This window comes from Acinonyx jubatus, chromosome B3, assembly GCF_027475565.1.
Source record: "Acinonyx jubatus isolate Ajub_Pintada_27869175 chromosome B3, VMU_Ajub_asm_v1.0, whole genome shotgun sequence".
In the NCBI taxonomy this organism is placed as follows: Eukaryota; Metazoa; Chordata; class Mammalia; order Carnivora; family Felidae; genus Acinonyx; species Acinonyx jubatus.
In genome coordinates, this window is record NC_069386.1 from 67163459 (window position 1) to 67183398 (window position 19940).

The 19940-nt window shown below is 40.4% G+C and overlaps 1 protein-coding gene across 5 annotated transcripts in view; it reads right to left on the reverse strand.

Annotated features, from left to right (window-relative positions):
• FMN1 (formin 1) overlaps positions 1-19940 on the reverse strand; it is a 428640-nt gene that overhangs the window by 196512 nt on the left and 212188 nt on the right. For all 5 annotated transcript variants that reach the window (XM_053224212.1, XM_053224213.1, XM_027066879.2 and 2 more), the window contains 2 exons: positions 6281-7047; positions 1482-1632 (listed from right to left, as the gene is read on the reverse strand). In XM_053224212.1, the coding sequence (XP_053080187.1) occupies positions 1482-1632; positions 6281-7047 (918 nt within the window). The remainder of the gene's footprint in view (positions 1-1481; positions 1633-6280; positions 7048-19940) is intronic.

Here is a 19940-nt window from a genome sequence, read left to right on the forward strand (position 1 = left end):
AGTGGGAGAACCTGATCTGATTAACAGAAAACTGGACTCGGGTTTTGGTCCTATTTTCCCCTATAAGGCACACTGATTTCATAATCATAATATTACTTGAGATAGGAACTGATGGATGAAGCCTGCTATATAATTTAACAATAAAGCGTTGATGATAACATCATTCATTATTACACTTTTCAAAACATTTCCTTCAAAATCTCTTCAATTCAATTTCACAACATCCTGGTGGGTCAGGTACACTCAGATATTGTTAATCTTGTTTTAGAGAAAAGGAAAAAATATGGCCTAGAGAATACAGATGAGCAGCCCAGACTCACAGAGCAAATCAATAGCAGAGCCACAGGTGAACTATACTTTTTCCCCAGCACAAGCTATGCTATCATCAAAATGCTAACGCCGAGAGATCACAGCAGTGACTTCAACAGTAACGTGACAAGAGTAGCCGTCATTTGTTGGTGGCTGACTGTGTCAGGAACTGTGCTGAGCAGGACATATCAATTACCTCATTTAATAACTACTTACAATAACACTGTGAGTAGTCATTACCTCATGTCGCAGGGAGGGGATGGGGCAAAGAGAGGAAGAACTTTGAGGCAGGTTGCACAGCTGGCACATGGCTCAGCTGCGATTCAACTTCACATCTGCCTGATGGCATGGGGAATCTTGAACTTGCTCTCTGTTGTAAGGCTGGCGGCCTCTGACTTCAAGTCCCCAGGTCATTGCTCAGAAGTCAACTTATCCAGGAGAACTATTCTGAGCACTCCACTTAAAACTGCAGCCCCGTCCCAACCGTGCCCAAATCCATCTTCCGTACCCTGCTCTATCACATGGTTCAATGTTTTGTTTGTAATGCTGATTGTTAATATAAGTGCCACAGGCCAAGGTTCTTTGGGGTTTTCTCACCAGAGCATCCCAGATGCTCAGACCGTGCTATCCGATAAAACTTTTCATAATGACAACTTTTTAAATCTGTGCTATATGGTAGCTGCTAACCATAAAAACAAAACTGAAAAGTGGCAAGTGACAATGAAGGCCTGAATTTTTAATTTTATCCAACTGTATTAAATTTAAACAGCCACATGTGCTTAATGGCTACCACACTGGACCACATGGGCCTAAAGCAAAACCTGGCATAAATACACTCCCAATAAACATTCGCTAGATGAACGAAATTATACATAAGTGAATGAGTAAAACATTTTCCATAGAACATGCATACTAGTTTCACTAAGTGCAAATTAAATTTTGTATTTTTTTCAACAGAATAGTTGGAAAAAAGTCCAGATTATTATGAAAATAGTTTGAAAATTTGGGTATGCCTGCAAGAATAAGCACAGATTTCTCAAACTACTGACTTCTTTTCGTCATCAGTGACTTAAAAGTTTCCAAAGCTTCCAATCAGTGACTTAAAAGCATTCCAATTCAATAATGAATTCCCATGTATGACAAAAAATACAATTACTATAGTCACCCAATACCTTTTTGACCTTGTTCTTTTTCTCATAGGTCTCTGACAGAGGCTTTTTCTTCTGCTGAGTTGTGTCTTTGGAGAATAAATACTCAAATTCACTAGTATCCCGAATATCAGGTTCTTCTAAGGAATCCCATAAGGTTGGTGTAGCATTTTGGCTTAAAAGAAAAAATGACAAGTTAAGTATTAGAATCAAAACAGATGAGAATAGAATATAGTAAAATCTCTAATTCACTTTATGACTCACTTTTAAAAATATGTGTGTGTGTGTGTGTATATACATATGTGTGTGTATGTATATATATCCTAATAAAGCTGGAAAAAAGTTTTTTGTGCTATATCTTTTTTTTTTAAGTCAAAATATACTATAGAACATTGAAGCCAACACACATTTCTAAAACTGAATGATCATTAGATGCAATCAAAAAGAAAGAGATCTAGAGAAAACATGCAGGACCAGAAATCCTGGGATTCACATAATCGAGGCCATGTAAGCTGTTTCTCCCTCAGTCTGTGGCATTTCCATGATAGGTAAAAAACAGGCATCACGTACACGCTAAAAAGATAACCAATTCTGGGACATTCGTGGGATAATTCTTGTTTTTATTATTTTTTTAGAGAGTGAGCAAGTAAGCAAGAGGGGGAGAGGGAGAGAAAGAGAAAGGCACTGGGCCCAGCACAAAGCCCAAAGAAGGGCTCGATCCCATGATGTTGGCATCATGACCTGAGCCGAAATCAAGAGTCGGATGCTCAACTGAGCCATCTAGGCACCCCATTAATGGGATAATTCTTAATAACAATTCTTAAACAGAATAAAATTCTTCACCTTTTCCTAAGTTAAGATTTACCTTCTTGTTGGACTTCTTCTAATACTTTTAAAAGTGATTTTTAGGATTAGCTTGGGTCAACTCAGGGCAGGACCCATAACTTGTGAACAGACTGAGCTCATTTAGAAGTACTTGATTTATAATACTCCGCCCCAACAACAGTATTAACAATGAAAACAAACCAAAAAACTCCACTGAACCAGTCCGCACAGGGATTTCAACTAAAGTAGCCATGGGGAGGCTGTGCTTTTGTTTTTGTTTTTTGGTGTTTTTTGGTTTTTTTTTTTTTTTTTGGTTTGTTTGTTTTTTTTTTTTTTTGTCGTCAAAAAAACAGGGGCACCCTGGTTTTGAAACAAAGGGAAGAAGCTATGGAAAATCAGGTATAGAAAAACTGCCTCTGAGAGTGGGCTCAGAGAGGTTACCATCCAGGCTTCTTTTAATCAGAACACATTTTCCCCCAAATGTCTACTTTCTTAAACACATTTAATACCCATGGACAAACATAATATTTCATCTACACATTGGTTTTCAAATGTAAGTATGTAGTATGATCCAGAATATTTTTAAGTACTTACCCTTGTTTTAACATGTATTTTCTCCATCACTGAAAACTAAAAGAACTCTTACTACATGGGATGGTCCACACAATTTTTTGATGCTAAAAGGCAATTTTCATCATGTTCAAAACAGGTGGGAAGATGGACTTCTCAGACCCGGGTGTTCACATTTTGCTATGTCTGCCTTTCCCATGAAATATGAACATCTTGATCTGTCCAGATTCACTTCTCTCCACTTCTCTTATTATAATTTTTCTAATATAATATTTGAGCCATTTAAGAGTATATGTGTGACATGTACAACATATAAGAGTATAGTGAATACCTGTGAAATCATCACCCAAGAGCTAGAAATTTCCAGTGAAGTACATCCATCCATGTGCTCCTGTCCTCCCCCACTCACTTAACTCCCATTTGAACAAGAACACCATTAATTTCAAGGGTTAATCTCAGCTGCACTACGGAAGGGGGTCTCGATGGCAGAAAAGAGCCAGGGGATTTTGGAGCATGCAGCCTGTTAAGGGCTCCTGGTCTGGGCCTCAGGGAGGTTCTCGGAAGCTGAGGAGAGGGTGTGCAGAGAGAGATGGTGTGATGCATAAGGGCAATTGTTCAGACCCATCCATTCCCCACCCCCCCATTCCCCTCTCATCCCTGCACCTGTACTGCTTGGCCCCAGCTCCAAAGACTGTGAGCCCACACTAGTATGACTAGTGTTGCAACTCACTTCTATTCTAGAGTAAACTGGCTTTGACAGCTTGCACGCTTTATCACCATTTACTACACATTGTTTCTGTGGGAAAAGGCATTTCCAATAATGAATAGAAGAATTTTGGAATACTACCTCTCAGTGAGTTGGGAGCAATTGGCATTTGGTGGAGGAGTAACAAGGACTCACTCACAATAGACCATCTCATCTGCTATAATGATCAACTCCTTTCTCATCACTGAATGTAAAATTCTAGCTCAAAAGAAGAGGAAGAGGGAAGGAGGAGGAGGAGGAGGTAGGAAGAAATATTGGGGAGGAGGGAAATGGTGGAGGAGGAGGGAGAAGTGGAGGAAGAAGGTGAAGATACTCACAAGGAAGACCAAAAGTGAGTGCCCTGGAGTGCCAGGGTGGCTCAGTCGGTTGAGTGACCGAGTCGTGGTTTCGGCTCAGGTCATGATCTCATGGTTCATGAGTTCGAGCCCCATGTTGGGCTCTGCGCTGGCATCATGCAGCCTGCTTGGGATTCTCTCTCTCTTTCCCTCTCTCTCTTTCTCTCTCTGCCCCTCCCCCACTCGAGCTCTCTCTGCCTCTCAAAATAAATAAAAATTAAAAATTAAAAAAAAAATCAGTTCAGGTGAGTAGTGAAAAGCAATCTAGGTCGATGAGAGACAGTGCACACACAATGGAGAAAAATCGTATTTTACTTCCAGTTCCCCAGAAGACCAAGGCTAAAATTTGTCATGCACACATTATGCAAAGTGCTTACCCTTCTGGTTGTACAAAATACTCAAAATACCATTTCTTCTCTTTGTAACAAACACACCCCAAACAATTTTAGTTTTGGACACGAATAAAACACTACACAGAATCTTTACAGCCTTTTAGTTTAAAAGAAGTACACATGCTCTGAGGGTACAAAATCACTTTGAGGGACCCATGATCAGAGACACTAAATGTGTGGAACAGCAGGAAGCGGCCGTGATACTGTCTTCATGTAGGAAAGTTAGTACATTCACCTACTTTTCATTTGGCTCAACAATGAAGCCCTAAACTTACAGTAAAACTAATAAGAGCTTGAGTATTGAATTGCTTTCTTTCTCAAAATGGCCAACTACATAAGGAGGGAAACCGTAACGATTCTCTCCAGCATGACTTTGTCCTATGTTGAACAGTGGGCAAAGGGCCCATATCCCAGTGGTACTGTGAGACCACCGCTGCGGTCTAGGATGTCGGTTGCTGATGAAGTCTTGAGGGGAATGGAGTGGAGACAGGCTCGTGAGGCAGGTGTGGAACAGTTCCATGTGCTGTCACAACACACTACCCCACGGCTGACAGGTGGGATTCATCACCCTGGGATGTCTGTCCATTAATTTGAGAACATTAATAAGGGAACAGAACTCGAAATAAATATTCTGGGAAACATTTCTTAGGAAATGTCCTCTGAGTCTTGAATGGGACAGAAGGAATAATGATAGTACTTTAGGTAATCGTTAGGAGCTACTTCAGGATGTCTCTCTCTCCCTCTCTCTCTCTCTCTCTCTCTCTTTTTAACCATTCAATTAGGAAGTAATAAAGCATCAGCGTTTAAAAAAAAAGTATCAGGATTTCCCACACATAAACTCTTGGTCCTTATTCTTTGGTTAGAGGAAAGGGGCCAATATAAGGCACATAATCAACTTAGTTCACCACATGCTTAGTTTTAAGTCACTCCCCACTCCTCCCTGCAGTGATTTCCAGTTGCTTTATAATTGTGAATTTCACAGTATTTTGTCTAATATCCTGCCTTCCGCAGGCAAAATGTTACATAAATTGAAAGATTCACCACCACCCACCCGTTTGGGGAATAAGTTCAAATATTTATGTTTAAAAATATGTTTTCTATTTTTTGTCCTTTACAAACAAATTAATTTCAAATCTAGACATTGGTTAATCAAGCAGCAGCTCAACACCTCTCTCATTGTCCTCTTGACAGACTCTGAAGGGAGGCAGAAGAAATTCAATCCAAATATGTTCGTATGGAAGTTTCCAAGCAACCTGTCTTGCTGCCTTACAGAACCCAGCTTAACAAGCTATACAAATGGAAGATGTGTCACACTGGCACTTTCTCTGAAGGGCAACAAGGTAGAAGATGGGAGGGCATTTGGCAGTTAGGGGGATGAGAGTTCAAGCAGAGGTTTTATATTTTAGGATGCCCTTCTGACCTAAAGAGCTAATGACTCAGTTGTGTCTGGTTCTTCTAATAAAACCTGAAAAATTACACGTACCTGTTAAGTATCCAGATCATAATAAGGTTGCTGATACCATCTAAAGACAAGACAGATATTCTAAACATCTTCAGTGAACCTGCAGTATAGGTTCAGGCTCAGTGTCTTTATGATTACTTGCTAGTTGTAGGGATGTTGGAGAAGGGTCTAACTTACACCAGAGCTCTTCTCTAAGAAGAGTCTGTCAAATGGAAGCTTTATCTTACAGAAGGATCTGAAATTGCATGCACTGTTTCTCCCAGCATCAGACTGTAGAGAACACAGATAAGACCTGGTGGAGACAGACATTCTCCCCCTCAAACACTGCAACCTTGTTAATCCAAGGTATTCACTACAAACCACATTTGAGAATGGAATACAGTACACAGATATCCAACTGGTAAGGATAAAATGTCACTCGTGCAAAATCCTGGGAATTCACAAGCTGAGAATGGGCCAGGGGTTGGGCTTACCTTTTATCACTTATTTGGATTCTAGTCCAGTATAAAGGCTTCATGGGGCAACTCGGCTCAATGGCTGGCTTCCGAGGACATTGGCTAGAAGAAGGGCCAACTCCGAAGAAGAGTCCAGGAGGAGGTGGGGGTGCAAATCCTGGGGGTGTTGGAGCAGGAGGGGGCCCCCCACTGTTAGGCAGAGCAGGGGAGTTGGGAAGTGGTGGCGGAGGGGGAGGGGGAGGAGGTCCAGCGCTTGGAGGCAGAGGAGGCGGTGGGGGTGGAGGAGGTCCAGCACTTACAGGTGGGGGTGGAGGTACGGGTGGCGACGATGCAAGTCCGGGAGGGAGGGGGGGAGGGGGAGGGGGAGGGATGGCTGCTGGAAGGGGTGGGGCGGGAGGGGGAGGCGATGCCTTTGGCTGAGGTGGTGAGATGCCTTCCACAGACTGAAGTGGTACATGGACGTCTTTGTTGTCATTTGGGGGAGACAGCTGGCTTAAAGAGGAGATATTCAGCTTTTTGGGTATTATCTGGTTACTTCTGATGGTCTTGCCTTCACCTTCGCAGGGTTTGAGGAAAGTCTCTCTGTCTGTCTGGATGCACACATTTCTGTAGGTCTTTGGAGGGTGGTCGTCATCGGTGGAGACACACGCGTCTCTCATCTCCTCACATCCTCCTCGCCACCGGTGTTCTATCTCATGTTTGAGATTTTCAATGGTTTCTTCTAGCCTTGCTGTAACCGCTGCATGCTCCCCGCGGATATGAAATGCCTGAAGTTCAAACTGAGCCTGTAGAGATATGAATGGGAAAGAAAGTAAAGATTTTAGAAAAATCAAATATAGCAGAAATAAAAAAAATTCAGTACCATCCCTGTGCCACCATAGCCCAGGCCACATCAACACAGGGAAACACAGAGACATTCTCTTCAGAATCCAACAGGGTATAAATTTCCCTTTATGAATTCTCCAAAGACTTAGATAGTCGGAGTAGAAGCGTAATTGCAGCCAATCTGATCTCATGGGAATAACTGCCATGGATTAAGGCTTAAAGTAAAACTATCCCCTAAGAACTTTCACCCATTTTTAATATCAAAGGCAAAACAAACTCTTCGTAAAGATTTGAACATGCTTGAATATATCTTTGATTATTTTTAGTTTGGAAAAAGAACACTGTAAGAAAAAAAGAGAGCTCCTTCTGGCTGTGTACCTTAGAGACACATAGTCTTTAAGTCATAATCTCCCTTAGAACACCTCTTCTATGCCATTTCTGGGCCAACACAGCAGAAACAAAAGGTGTGAGAAGAAGCTGTAACACATGTGTATTTTTTAGAAGTTTCCATATCACAGCTGTCTCTGATCAGTATCTGTGTCTGTTTCATAATCTTTCATAATATAGTAATAAATAAGCTATACAAATGTACAGAAAATGAGAATATTAAGATTTGCTATTTTTCCCTTCTACATACCAACATTTTAAACTGCATTTTATAAGACTCTCAGCTGTTTAACGGTTATCTTTTCAGTTACTTCAGCGCCTCGAGTCTGTGGTTTTACACTTAGTAGCACAGAGCCTGCAAGCTCTCGGTCATCAGCTAGTCTGTTTCCCAGCCTTCAAAGTCATTTAGCCTATTATGGTTAAAGGGGAAGCACTCAAATTTATGATGTTATTAGGGTTTCCAGAATCCAGTTTTACAGTAATTAAATATTTCTGGTGAACTTAGTTAACGTCTGCCTTTCTCATCGGATTATAAACTCCACGAGGTGGATCTGCCCCCCCATCTCTGTATCCCAGCAGCTGACGTGACAAGCACATAATATTGACGAGATGGGTAGGTAAAAACCACTGTGATGCTTCTATCCGGTCATTATCCTATGGACCTTCCTTATGGCCTAACAAAACCCTCTCCACTGTGATTTCAGCCCACAAACTGTACACAAGCATAGATCCCTTTTACATGGAAAAGGTAAAGAAATATGTTTAATGACCTCATCAGGGAAGGTAAAGACATATGAAGATTCTCCACATTAAGATACCTTTTAACTATATTTTTACTAGCTCGTTTCCCTCATGAACCAACCCCCAAATAACCACGGTCAGTAGAACTAGAGGCAAGGTTTTTCTAAAGTTGGTTTTCTCACATGTGGACATGGCAGCCTGATGCAACTCTCAACAAACTGGCGAAATCCAGACACTGTCTATTTCTTGTACAGCACAGGGGGCTAGGCGCCTGAGCTCTGGATTCGTACTACCTGGTCTGCATCCCAGCTCAGCCACTTGTTAGCTTTGTGACCTCAGGCAGGGAACTTTGTGTCTTCAAGCCTGAGTTTCCCCAAATGAGGAGGATTGTGAGTCATCTCTAGGGTTTTGAGAAAGCTATTGAACATTTGAATAAATGTTACTATTAGGTACTGCAGCTAATGACAATATTAGCATAAAAGACCAACAGATTTATAGTCATTCTTCAAAATTTCCAAATAAGGCCACCTTTGTGGAGTGACGGGCGCAAAACCAGGAAAAGCTTAAGCAAGTCTAGATAAACAAGGTACTACAAATACAAAAGTTTACCCAAAATTTCAGGAGTTCTGCTACCAAATACCTGAAAGTAATTTCAAGCTTCATTCAACGATGTGATCAAGATAATCTGTTTCAACATCCTACCTGTCCCCATTGCCCTCTCCCTCCCCTGCCCACCTCTAATACAACCCAGCCCTGAGTTCCACGGAATCGCTTACCAACATTTCAACTTCATTATAGCGACTAGTTCAGTTCTGCCACATCACACTAACTCTTGGTGGTTGTTCCCAACTAACCTTCCAAGAAGGTTGAGAGTCAAATGACATTGATGAACCAATCATTTTACTCAGTCTTCAACTTCTTAATAATAGAAACAAGTTGCAAAGACATGTTCCACAGAGAAACTTTCCTTTTGTCATGTGACTGAGCTGTGTCTGCAGCAATCACCTTGGTCCCTTCCATCCAACAGCAATCACCTTGCTCCCTTCCACCCTCTTAACCAATGATCCCTAGACTGCTGAGGCTGATGTATGTGCCTATGTATTGTTTTGGTGGTTCTGTAACACATGTGCTTAGTGCAGTGGGGAGAGCACAAATTGGGCAGGTTATTTACCCTCTCTGGACCTCAGTTTTCTCATAAGTAAAATGGGGATACTAACAGATCCTACCTCATAAGGCAGCTGAGAAGAAGATGAGTTAATGTATATAAAACAGCCCGTAGAGGAGTGTTTGGAGCATAGTAGGTACCACATAAGTTTGCTACATTATTGTCTCTTTCATGCCTGACAGATTCCAGAGGCTACACCACCTTGCTTTCCCCTCTCAGCAGGCTCCCGGCAGCATGCTTTATCCATCTAAAGCAAAAATGAAGATAGTTCCTTTAATCCCTTCTAGCTGTTGCCCTTTCTTTCTCACCGTCTCCTCTTCACAGCAGAATTTTGGCGGAAAAGAGCCACAACTCTCTCGATATATTTTCTCATCCACTCCCCTTTCATCCAATTACATTTGGCTCCTGCCTTCCTGACCCCCCAACTTACTGAAACCCTGTGATTTGAGCGTTACATTTGGTCAGCACGTTTCAGTGATCCTGCCCTCTAGGCTGCATTGTTAAAGTTGACTGTGCCTGTACCTTGAAGTTCTCCCCGCTTCCCTGAACTTTTTTTTTCTTTTTCTTTTATTTATTTTGAGAGAGATAAAGGAGGGGGGGGAGAGGGAGTGGAAGGGGCAGAGAGAGAGAGGGAAAGAGAGAATCCCAAGCAGGCTCCATGCTGTCAGCACATAGCCTAATAAGGGGCTCAATCTCACAAATCGTGAGATCGTGACCTGAGCTGAAACCAAGAGTTGAACCCTTAATTGACTGAGACACCCAGGCACCCTTCCCTGAACTTCTGATACACTTTCTCTACCCCTTTTCCTCCCCTCTCTCAGCCCTTTCCAGTCAAACTGTGGATGCCATTCATCCCTTAAATGTGGTCTCCAGGCATCTTCCTTGCCATTTTATCCTCACACTACACAATCTCTCTGCACCATCTTGTGTACTGATATGGTAAGCAACACTCACTTACTGTATATACTGTAATTTCCAAAGTGGTACCTTACCACTTAATTCCAACCATCCTCCTGACTGGTCTACCTGCTTAATTAATCAGCCACCTCAAATTCAACATGTGTGAAAAGGAATTCATCACTGCCAAACCTCAGTTTGTTCTTCCTCTGAAATTCCTTCTTGCAGTTAATGGCATCGCCATCTTCCCAGTCATCACGTTCAGAAACCTGGATGTTATGCTGGATTCCTTGCTTTCCCTTGCTCTTTCCTAACATATTACTTATGAACAAACTTCACTGATTTCTCTGATTCATTCCCTTCCTTCCATCCCCGCTACCTCAACTTTTCATTGGGTCCTCTTTATCTGGACAATGGCAACAGCCACCTAATTATCCTGACTTCAGTTTTACCCTACTGGTTCCAGGAGATTTTTTCAATAAATGCAGATTTTTATTCCTTAATATCTCTTCAATAATTGGCCAATATTTACAGACTAACACTGAAACATGAACTGAAGTCTCCATTGACTGGTTTTCTGTCTACTTTCTGCAGTTTGGGCTCCTGTCTCTTCCCCATATATTCCCTGGATTTCACTCTTATACAGCACTGTCCCTCTCTCAGGACCATGTTCTTTCTGGGCCTTTGCAAATGCTGTCTTCTCTCAGTACCCCTCCTCTCCTGCAAATGCCCAAAGGGGACAGATTATTAAGCATAGATTCCATGAATGGTTTCCTCACAATCTGTGTTGACTGAAAGAATTCCCAAATAACAAAGACATACTGGATTTCCATGTACTCCATACCAACATGCTGGGATTATAATAAGAAACCCTGTGACCAGTAAAATTCAAAAGGCCCAAACAGACAACTTATCTTTGCCCTTCCCTATTCACAACCCCTTTTGATCATTCTGATTTTGTATTGGCAGCACTCAGGAACTTAGCATGGCACAGCAATTCAAAATCATTAGGTACTAAGTACCTCATTCATTCTCTATCTGTCCATATCCTACCAATTATTTCAAGGTGTGCCTGGCTCTATTACAAAGGAAGTATCTCAAGTCCACACATACTATGCATTGAGTCTTTGGCAAAGCTAGGTTTTAACTCTGTTTTCCACCCTACTTCTTCTTTGCACGTAGAAACCATGTGCTATTTCCTCACCTTTATCTACGGCCAGTGATTTGCTAGTGGTTTGGTGAATCAAACACAGACAGGAGAACTTTCTATAGAATAATCATGTACTCCTTCCTGGACAACGTTTGCCTAAGATCCCTGGGAATCTTTATGAAATGTCAAACCCAGTTCGTTATAGCCAAAACTACAGATGAGGCTGGGTCAAGGGAACACAATGTTTTTGAGCCCTGGTGAGTTTCTTTTCCAGGCTCCTTTACTTTCACATTAAACAGGATGCTTGTACACAGGAGACAAAATCGTTATAAAACTTCTATTTATTCTTAGCTAAATGATCCTCAGGACACATGAAGCACTAAGGGTTTCCCTCTCCCTGACCTTCCCTGCTAAAAAAATCTGCTGTTTTTCTGCCTTCATCCCAGTATATCATTTGAAAGCAGACAGGTGCTGAGGTTTAACATCTTTCCAGTCTTCCCCAAGCTCTATCTACCAGAGGCCATCCATGTTTTATCCATCTTCCTTTACTCATAACTTGATTGATTCTACTGCTTTCATTTTTAATTGCATCCTCTTCCCACTTGCAATAGCCTATTAATCTGTATCTATGTCCCTCCCTCTAAGGAAGATTCAAATTCATAATCCTTAAGAGAGCAATCACAATTAAACCATTCTGTTTTAATCATCCTTTTCCTTACTGAAACTACTTTTATCTGTCTAATGTAGTGCTTCTCAGCCTGTTCTGCATTAGAAACACCAAGAGAACTCTCGGGGTGCCTGGGTGGCTCAATTGGTTAAGTGTCCGACTCCTGATTTCAGCTCAGGTCATGACCTCACAGTCCATGAGGTCGAGCCCCACATCGGGCTCTGTGCTGGCAGGGTGGAAGGAGCCTGCTTGGGATCCCCCCTCTCCTTCTCTTTTTTGCCCCTCCCCTGCTCACTCTGTCTCTTCAAAAATAAATAAGCTTTAAAAAAAAAGAAGAAAAAGAAACACCTAGACAACTCTGTAAAAAAAAAACAAAAAACAAAAAACACTGATGGGCAGAAGCATCATCAGAGATCTGAGATGGTACCCTTGCACCCATACCCTTAAAGCTCCCCGAGGGATTACAAAGGGCGTCCAGAATTGCAATCAACAGCAACTGTCCTTAATCTGTACTGTGCTCCAAGCACAGCTGAGACAGTATGATACCACAATATCAGCGCATTCTTTTTGGCAATGACTTTTCCTTGGGTCATTTCAAAATTGCAAAGGAAAACACGTGTTATTTGAAAAAGCCCCTTCCTGATTCTGATATGTCCCCATAGGAGAATACCCCTTCATTATCTATATTGAAAATAGTTATTCTACACAGCAGATAAGTCTACATTCTTTCCATGACACCTCATGACCCTAAAACCTTGCTTTTGCTAACTTTTCCAGAGACTTCTCTATATTTTACCTGTGCTGCACCCCTACAGATTCAAGCATACATTCAACCCTCACAGTTTTATGCTTTTGCACATGCTATCTGCACTACTTAAAACACCTTTTCTCTCCATTTTCACCTAGCGAAAATCCCAAAGGAAAATTCAGTCCAGTTCAGCTGAAGGCTTAAACTTTTCTTGATCTTTCTTGACAAAAATTTTTCTTTGACTTTGTTGCCAAAGAGCTTGCTAGGTTCACATGACATTTTAGTTATTTATGTTTATCTTCTTTGTAAATCTAAAAGCTCCAGGCAATTGGGGACCATGCCTCATTCATGCTTGAACTTCCAGAACATTGCACATTGCTTGGCTAGTTAGTGATCCATAAATGCTTACTGAACTGAATTATTTCTTTAGTCTTAAATATTAAACTTCCTTGTGCCTCTTTATTACCCACCCAACTAGACTTGTTGCTTCAAAAAAAATTTTAAAGAGAGACACATGTGGCCACTTCCTCTCTGACAGTCCAACGCGCAGCACAAACTATGAGATTTTAGAGTTGGTACCCCCTACAAAATTCAAATACAACATTCAGGGGTTTTGTTTTTTGTTTTTTGTTTTTTAAGTCTGGGTATTTCTAAAAGTTGACACTGATCTAATTTTAATGATTCAAAATCTTGTAGATTAGTGTGCTTTTCACAATAAGCATAAAGGCTGTTCCCATAAACATAATAAACCATCCAGTAGAATTGAACCACATTTGTGATTTTAATCTGATTAGGGATTGGACTCTACGCAACTCCCCCAGCCTCCTCAGGGGCTGGTCCTTCCTTCCCCTACCAAATCCTCATTATTTTTTAATATCCTTCACATTACCACTGCTCAGAGATACCATCGAAGGAACACACTGTACTGAAACCCAAGCAACGGAAGGAGACGTTTGCTTGTCTGGTCCCCACAAACATGTCTGTCAAAAAAGAACGCGGCAAAGTGCCTGCTGATGAAAGACATTGTGATGGTGCCAAGCAATGTGGAAAAATCATCTGTTAGCATTTTGTTATTACGAACAATCTCTCCCAGCGGTGCTGCCAGCGCCAGTCAAAATTCAGGTTATCTGCTGTACAACTTGAGTAAGTCAACCTTTTCCAGGGACTCTTCCAAATTCTACATCCTAGGCTGGGGAAAGCTAGGCAGTTCCCAGGGACTGCACAGAAGCACAATGAAGCGTCACCAGAAAAGTGCAGTCTGAGCAGACAAAAGGAAAGAAAATGGGGCTCGAGAACATCAAGCACCTCAAAGGGATGGAATTCAGGCCTTGCAGAGTGCTCACATAAGGTGAGAAGACAGTGGTTCTATGGCTTTGGATGTGGGCATCGTGGCTTTTCTGTTTTGTTTTTGAAGGCTGCACAGAAACTTCAATAATTCCCTGTGTGATGGACGTACACTTGTTACTATAAAAACAAGTCTCTATTAATAAAAAGAACGGCACTGGGCTTGATAAAATTCCCAAAAGTTAACAAGAGCTGGTTTGAATTAACTATTATCTATATATTTTTTGTTGTTGTTATCAGAAATAAATCACATCATGTTACAACTAAGAGGCCATCTCAGGGACACTCAGAAATATGAGGCACATCTGATACATCAATGTAATTAGAACTTGCTAGGAGGAATAAATAAAGAAAGTGGGCAGGAAACAGAGTAAAGAGCAATCAGAAGATAAAATAGCACTTAAGTTGACTTGGGAGTTAAACCCAACACATGCAAAGGCTATAGAGCACCAAGTTAAATTATTCACGTGTCAAAATGGTGCTATCTCCAGTAACTATCTGCCATGCTGATGTTCGGTCAAGAGAGTGAGGGAAAAGAAACCAACATAAAATAAGTGAGCTAGACACCATGCGAGGTGCCTTAATTTAATCCTTGCAACTCTGTAGGGCAGACATTCTGGCTGATGTAATAACTTCTATAAGATCCCACACCTGGGAAATGGTGACAGCCCAAAATTCACGTTCTTTCCATTTTGCCATTTCGAATTGATAGCAGCTAAACAACAGTATTTCATAACAGTTGTTTCAAAGTGAAGAATAGCTGACACACAATGTTAGTTTCAGGTGCACAACACAGTGATCCAACAACACTACTTGTGTCATGCTCACCACAAGTGTAAAGCTACTGTCTGTCACCATACAATGCTGACTACCATACCACTGACTATATTCCCTGTGCTATACCTTTCACCTGACTTATTTATTCCATAACTGGAGGCATGTACCTCCCACTCCCCTTCACCCATTTTACCCATCCCCCCCAAACCATTTCCCTCTGGTAACTACCAGTGTGTTCTCTATATTTATGAGTTTGGGTTTTTTTGTTTTTCAGATTTCACACATAAGTAAAATCATATGGTATTTGTCTTTCGCAGACTTATTTCACTTAGCATAATACTCTCAAGGCCCATCCGTGTTGTCAAAAATGGCAAGACCTAGGGGGCGCCTGGGTGGCTCAGTCGGTTAAGCGTCCAACTTCGGCTCAGGTCACGATCTCACGGTCTGTGAGTTCGAGCCCCGCATCGGGCTCTGGGCTGATGGCTCAGAGCCTGGAGCCTACTCCCGATTCTGTGTCTCCCTCTCTCTCTGCCCCTCCCCCGTTCATGCTCTCTGTCTCAAAAATAAATAAACGTTAAAAAAATAATAAATTAAAAAATAAATAAATAAATAAATAAAAATGGCAAGACCTAGTTCTCTTTCTGTGGCTGTGTGTGTATATACATATATACACGTACACACCCCACATCTTCTTTATCCATTCATCTATTGATAGACACTTGGGCTGCCTCCATATCTTGGCTATTATAAATAACGCTGCAATAAATATAGGAACATATATACCTTTTGGAGTTAGTAGGGGTTCTTTCTGGTATTTCTATTTTTAATTTTTTTCCACATCCTCACGAACACTTGTTATTTGTTGTTTTTTTGATCCTAGTCATTCTGACTGGTGTGAGGTGATATTTTATTGTGGTATTCATTTGCATTTCCCTGCTGACTAGTGATGTCAAGGAACTTTTCACGTGTCTGCTGGCCATCTGTATGTCTTCTTTGGAGAAATGTCAATTCAGGTCTTCTGCCCATTATTAAGTCAGACTATTTGGTGGGGGGGGGGGGAGTGGTTGGTGTTCTATTATAGAAGTTCTCTTTAAAAAAAAAAAAGTTTATTTATTTTTGAGAGAGAGAGCATGAGCAGGGGAGAGGCAGAGAGAGAGAGAATCCCAAGCAGGCCCTATATCATCAGCACGGAGCCCGATGCAAGGCTAGAAGTCATTAACTGCTAGATCATGACCTGAGCCAAAACCAAGAGTCGGATACTTAACCAACTGAGCCACCCAGGCACCCCTGTTTAAGTTCTTTATACATTTTTTCTGTTAACCTCTTATTGTATACATCATTTCAAAATATCTTCTCCAATTCAGGAGGCTGCCTTTTCTTTTTGCTGATAGCTTCTTTCACTGTGCAGAAGCTGTTTATTTAGGTGTAGTCCCAATGATGTATTTTTGCTTTTGTTCCTCTTGCCTGAGGAGATATACCTAGAAAAATGCTAAGACCAATCTCTAAGAAATTATTGTCTGTGTTTTCTTTAACGGGTTTCACATTTGGGTCTTTCATCCATTTTGAATTTACTTCTGTGTATGCTATAAGAAATCGGTCCATTACATTAATTAATGACTAACACCATTACATACTATCTATGACTTATAATGCATTTGTATTATATTACGTCTGAAATCATGGCAACAACCTGTGTCAAGGCAACAAGAGGGGCACAGAGACTTTAAGTAAATTGCCAACAAGATAGATTCAAATGCACACTGTTCCGCTCCAGAGCTTTTTTCACCCTATCCTAGATCCTCAGTTATTAATAATCCTTCCTGTTCAATATTCTGAAATTAGAATTCCAGTACAAAGCTAGAGATAATTTCTGATAAAAGATGTTTTCTTTAAAAAATTGGCCCTCCACGGGGTGCCTGGGTGGCTCAGTCTAGGTTAAGCATTTGTCATTCAGCTCAGGTCATGATCTCTCAGTTTATGGGTTAGAGCCCTGCGTCAGGCTCTGTGCTGACAGCCCAGAGCCTGGAGCCTGCTTCAGATTCTATGTCTCCTCTCTCTGCCCCTCCCCTGCTCAAGCTCTGTCTCTCAAAAATAAATAAATATTAAAATATTGGCCCTCCATCCTTTGGGAAAAGAACTGGAGTCACTGAGTAAATAATAAATCTGAAGTTTTTGATTCCTAGGTAAGTAGAGAGGAAAGTACTGTCCAAGGTTCAAAAGATCTGGATTCTGCTCCTGGTTATCTCAGTCATTAGCTACTTTTACTTTCAAATTTTCTACTTCCTGTAACCTTCATTTTCTCAGTATCTAAAATGAGAGGTTTAAAATACTTAATCAGTAAGATTTCCTTTAGTTCTAAAATGCTAATAATTTTCACACCCGATACTTAATCATATCTCTTCATCTTAAAACTTCCTAGACTATGGCTCTGCTCATGAAAGCTTGATAAAGACTTAAAGCACAATATTATATCTAGGCCATGTCTAAATATCTAAGGCATATAAAAAGAGAGTCCCAACTCTCATTATTAATGCAAACGTACACATGAGGTCAAACAGACTCATTACGGTAGTCTGAAAACATAACAGTGGCTCACTTGGTAGTTTAGATAAAGTTGTGCATTATTTTTGAAATCTGATAGTTATTATGAGTATTCAGGAATATACCTGTACTTCAAAAATAATCTATTACAACTATGGATCATCATCTAAAGAAGTAGTAAGGAAATAAAACAGAAAAAGTTTTGAAAATCTGGACTGAGGTTCCTACCAGGGCAACAAAACAAAACAAAACAAAATTGCTGCCAGAGTGCTTTTGTGGAATAAAACAGGGGAAAAAAAAAAATATCATTACTCCCAGGGGATTCTGGTAACATTTTATTTCTAAGTTATTAATATCACTAAATGTAGTGTAAGTCACAGAATGAGTATACCTTGGGATATCCATGATAATTATTTTCAGACTTCATTTTCACAAAAAGTAATTCTGAACCTAACGAGCAAAAACCTAAGACTGCACATTTTTAGGCCATGAGCTAACACACTAACTCCTCTATTAAGAGAGAAAACTTAAGAGTTTTATGTTGTATTATTATTAGCATCACTGGAGCTACAGCTAGTCCAATAATTAATGTATGACCCATTGCAGAGTACATGTGAGCTTAGCAGCAACAGAAGGTAAATCCTGGTCCTCAATGCTGTGACAAACTGAGATTCTTCAAGTAATAACAGCAATTACGTTAATATTTCTTTCTCAACTCATGCACTGTCTATGAAGAGGCACCATCGTATGGCCATTGCTAACCTGTCCCATAATATTATTTTAGAAACTGTAAAGTGCAAGTGACCATAAAGTCAATTACATTTGCCTCACATACCCCCAAACTCTGTATTTTTTCCTTGAAGTGAAAAGTGGTATTATGTCACTTAAATAGCATTATTAAATGGGAGCCAAGTGAGGAGGGGCTATTTGTTGAGTTCTGTGTGGTACTGTAAGTAAAGGTGACACTTATGCATAAACTCTGGGATTACTGTTTAGAAAAAGCTTCCACATCTTCCCCAAAGTCCTAGCTCTCTGGAACCAAGAAGAGGTTCAAGGGAGTGATTGTGATAGACTCCTACTTATGAACTTACTCTTTGTAGTGGTGTTATATGAATCAGAGAGACTCAATAAGTCTTATCTCACTTATACCAAAGAGATGATCTACCATCTGGTATTCAAATAAGCTTTAACGAGCATGTATAATGCATCAGATCTTGTGAAAAGTGTCAGAGAAATGACAATAATTAAGAAACAATCCATATTTTGAGAAATTTGCATTCTAGCTAAGAAGAGATCTGTAAGTTATTCACAATTTTCAAGATAGTTGAGCTGTATGGATTTTACATTATTATTATTATTATTATTGTTGTTGTTGTTGTTGTTATCACACATCATGTTTTCCTTGAGAACCAAAGAAAACCAAGGACCACATCTGTTGATTTGTCCAGCAAAGTTGTTCATGCTGCTTTTACTACCCAGGAACAAACCACTCCAGGTCCCAATACTTATAACTAACCTCCCTAAATATATTTTCAATGAGTGAGCAAGGAAGTATTTGGCTTCCTACCTTAACATTTTGAATAAATGACCAATGGTGTGTACCTAGGCCACAACCACCTTCTCTTTGCCACTTCAGGTCTTCCTAGGGATTAGTCACTTGATAAATCTGCCATTGAATGGATTTAAAATTATAGGCCAATCGACAAGGAAAACAAACAAGAGGGTTTACATGTTTTTCATTAAGATCTGGGCTCTGGCCTAGGACATGTCCTCTAAGGAAGCTAGGAAGGGAAAGGTCTTAAATTTCCAAAAATTGCTCACCCCAGCCAAAAGGCACACTCATTATACAAGATATAAGTTGAGATGCCAGAAAAGAGCTCACATAATTAAGAATAGTCTTCATTCTCTAAGTAATGGACCCAAGAAGAAATATTTTCTACTATAATTGGAGAGGCTGGGTCAGGTAATGGAAAAAACACTAAAATAGTGGTCAGAGTGCCTGGATTAAGTTCAGCATAAGACTGCTGTTTTGACCTTGAATTTCCTTCTTATCTCTGGCTATTTTCTTCATCTGTAAAATAAACAGGTCAAAAAAGATCAGGAGGCTTACAAACCAGGTGTCTAGGGATCCCCGAAGGTATCAGCTCTTCTGCAAACACTTAGTTGTAATGTTATTTTAAAAGGATATTTAACCTAAAAACAACAGTGACTTTAAAAAATACATATAGTTATAAAAAAAACATACACCTTTCGATACTAACAGCATATATAATACTAAGGTACTCGGTTTTATTTGTGTTTTCTTTTTGGTTCTTCTGGCAATCTGGAAGACGAAGTGTTCCCTGACATGTTTCAGAGTCTATTTGGGTGTTTTGAAGACAAATTTCACTGATTAGGACAGGCATGAATCTACAGTGGTTTCTTTCTTTTTTAAAA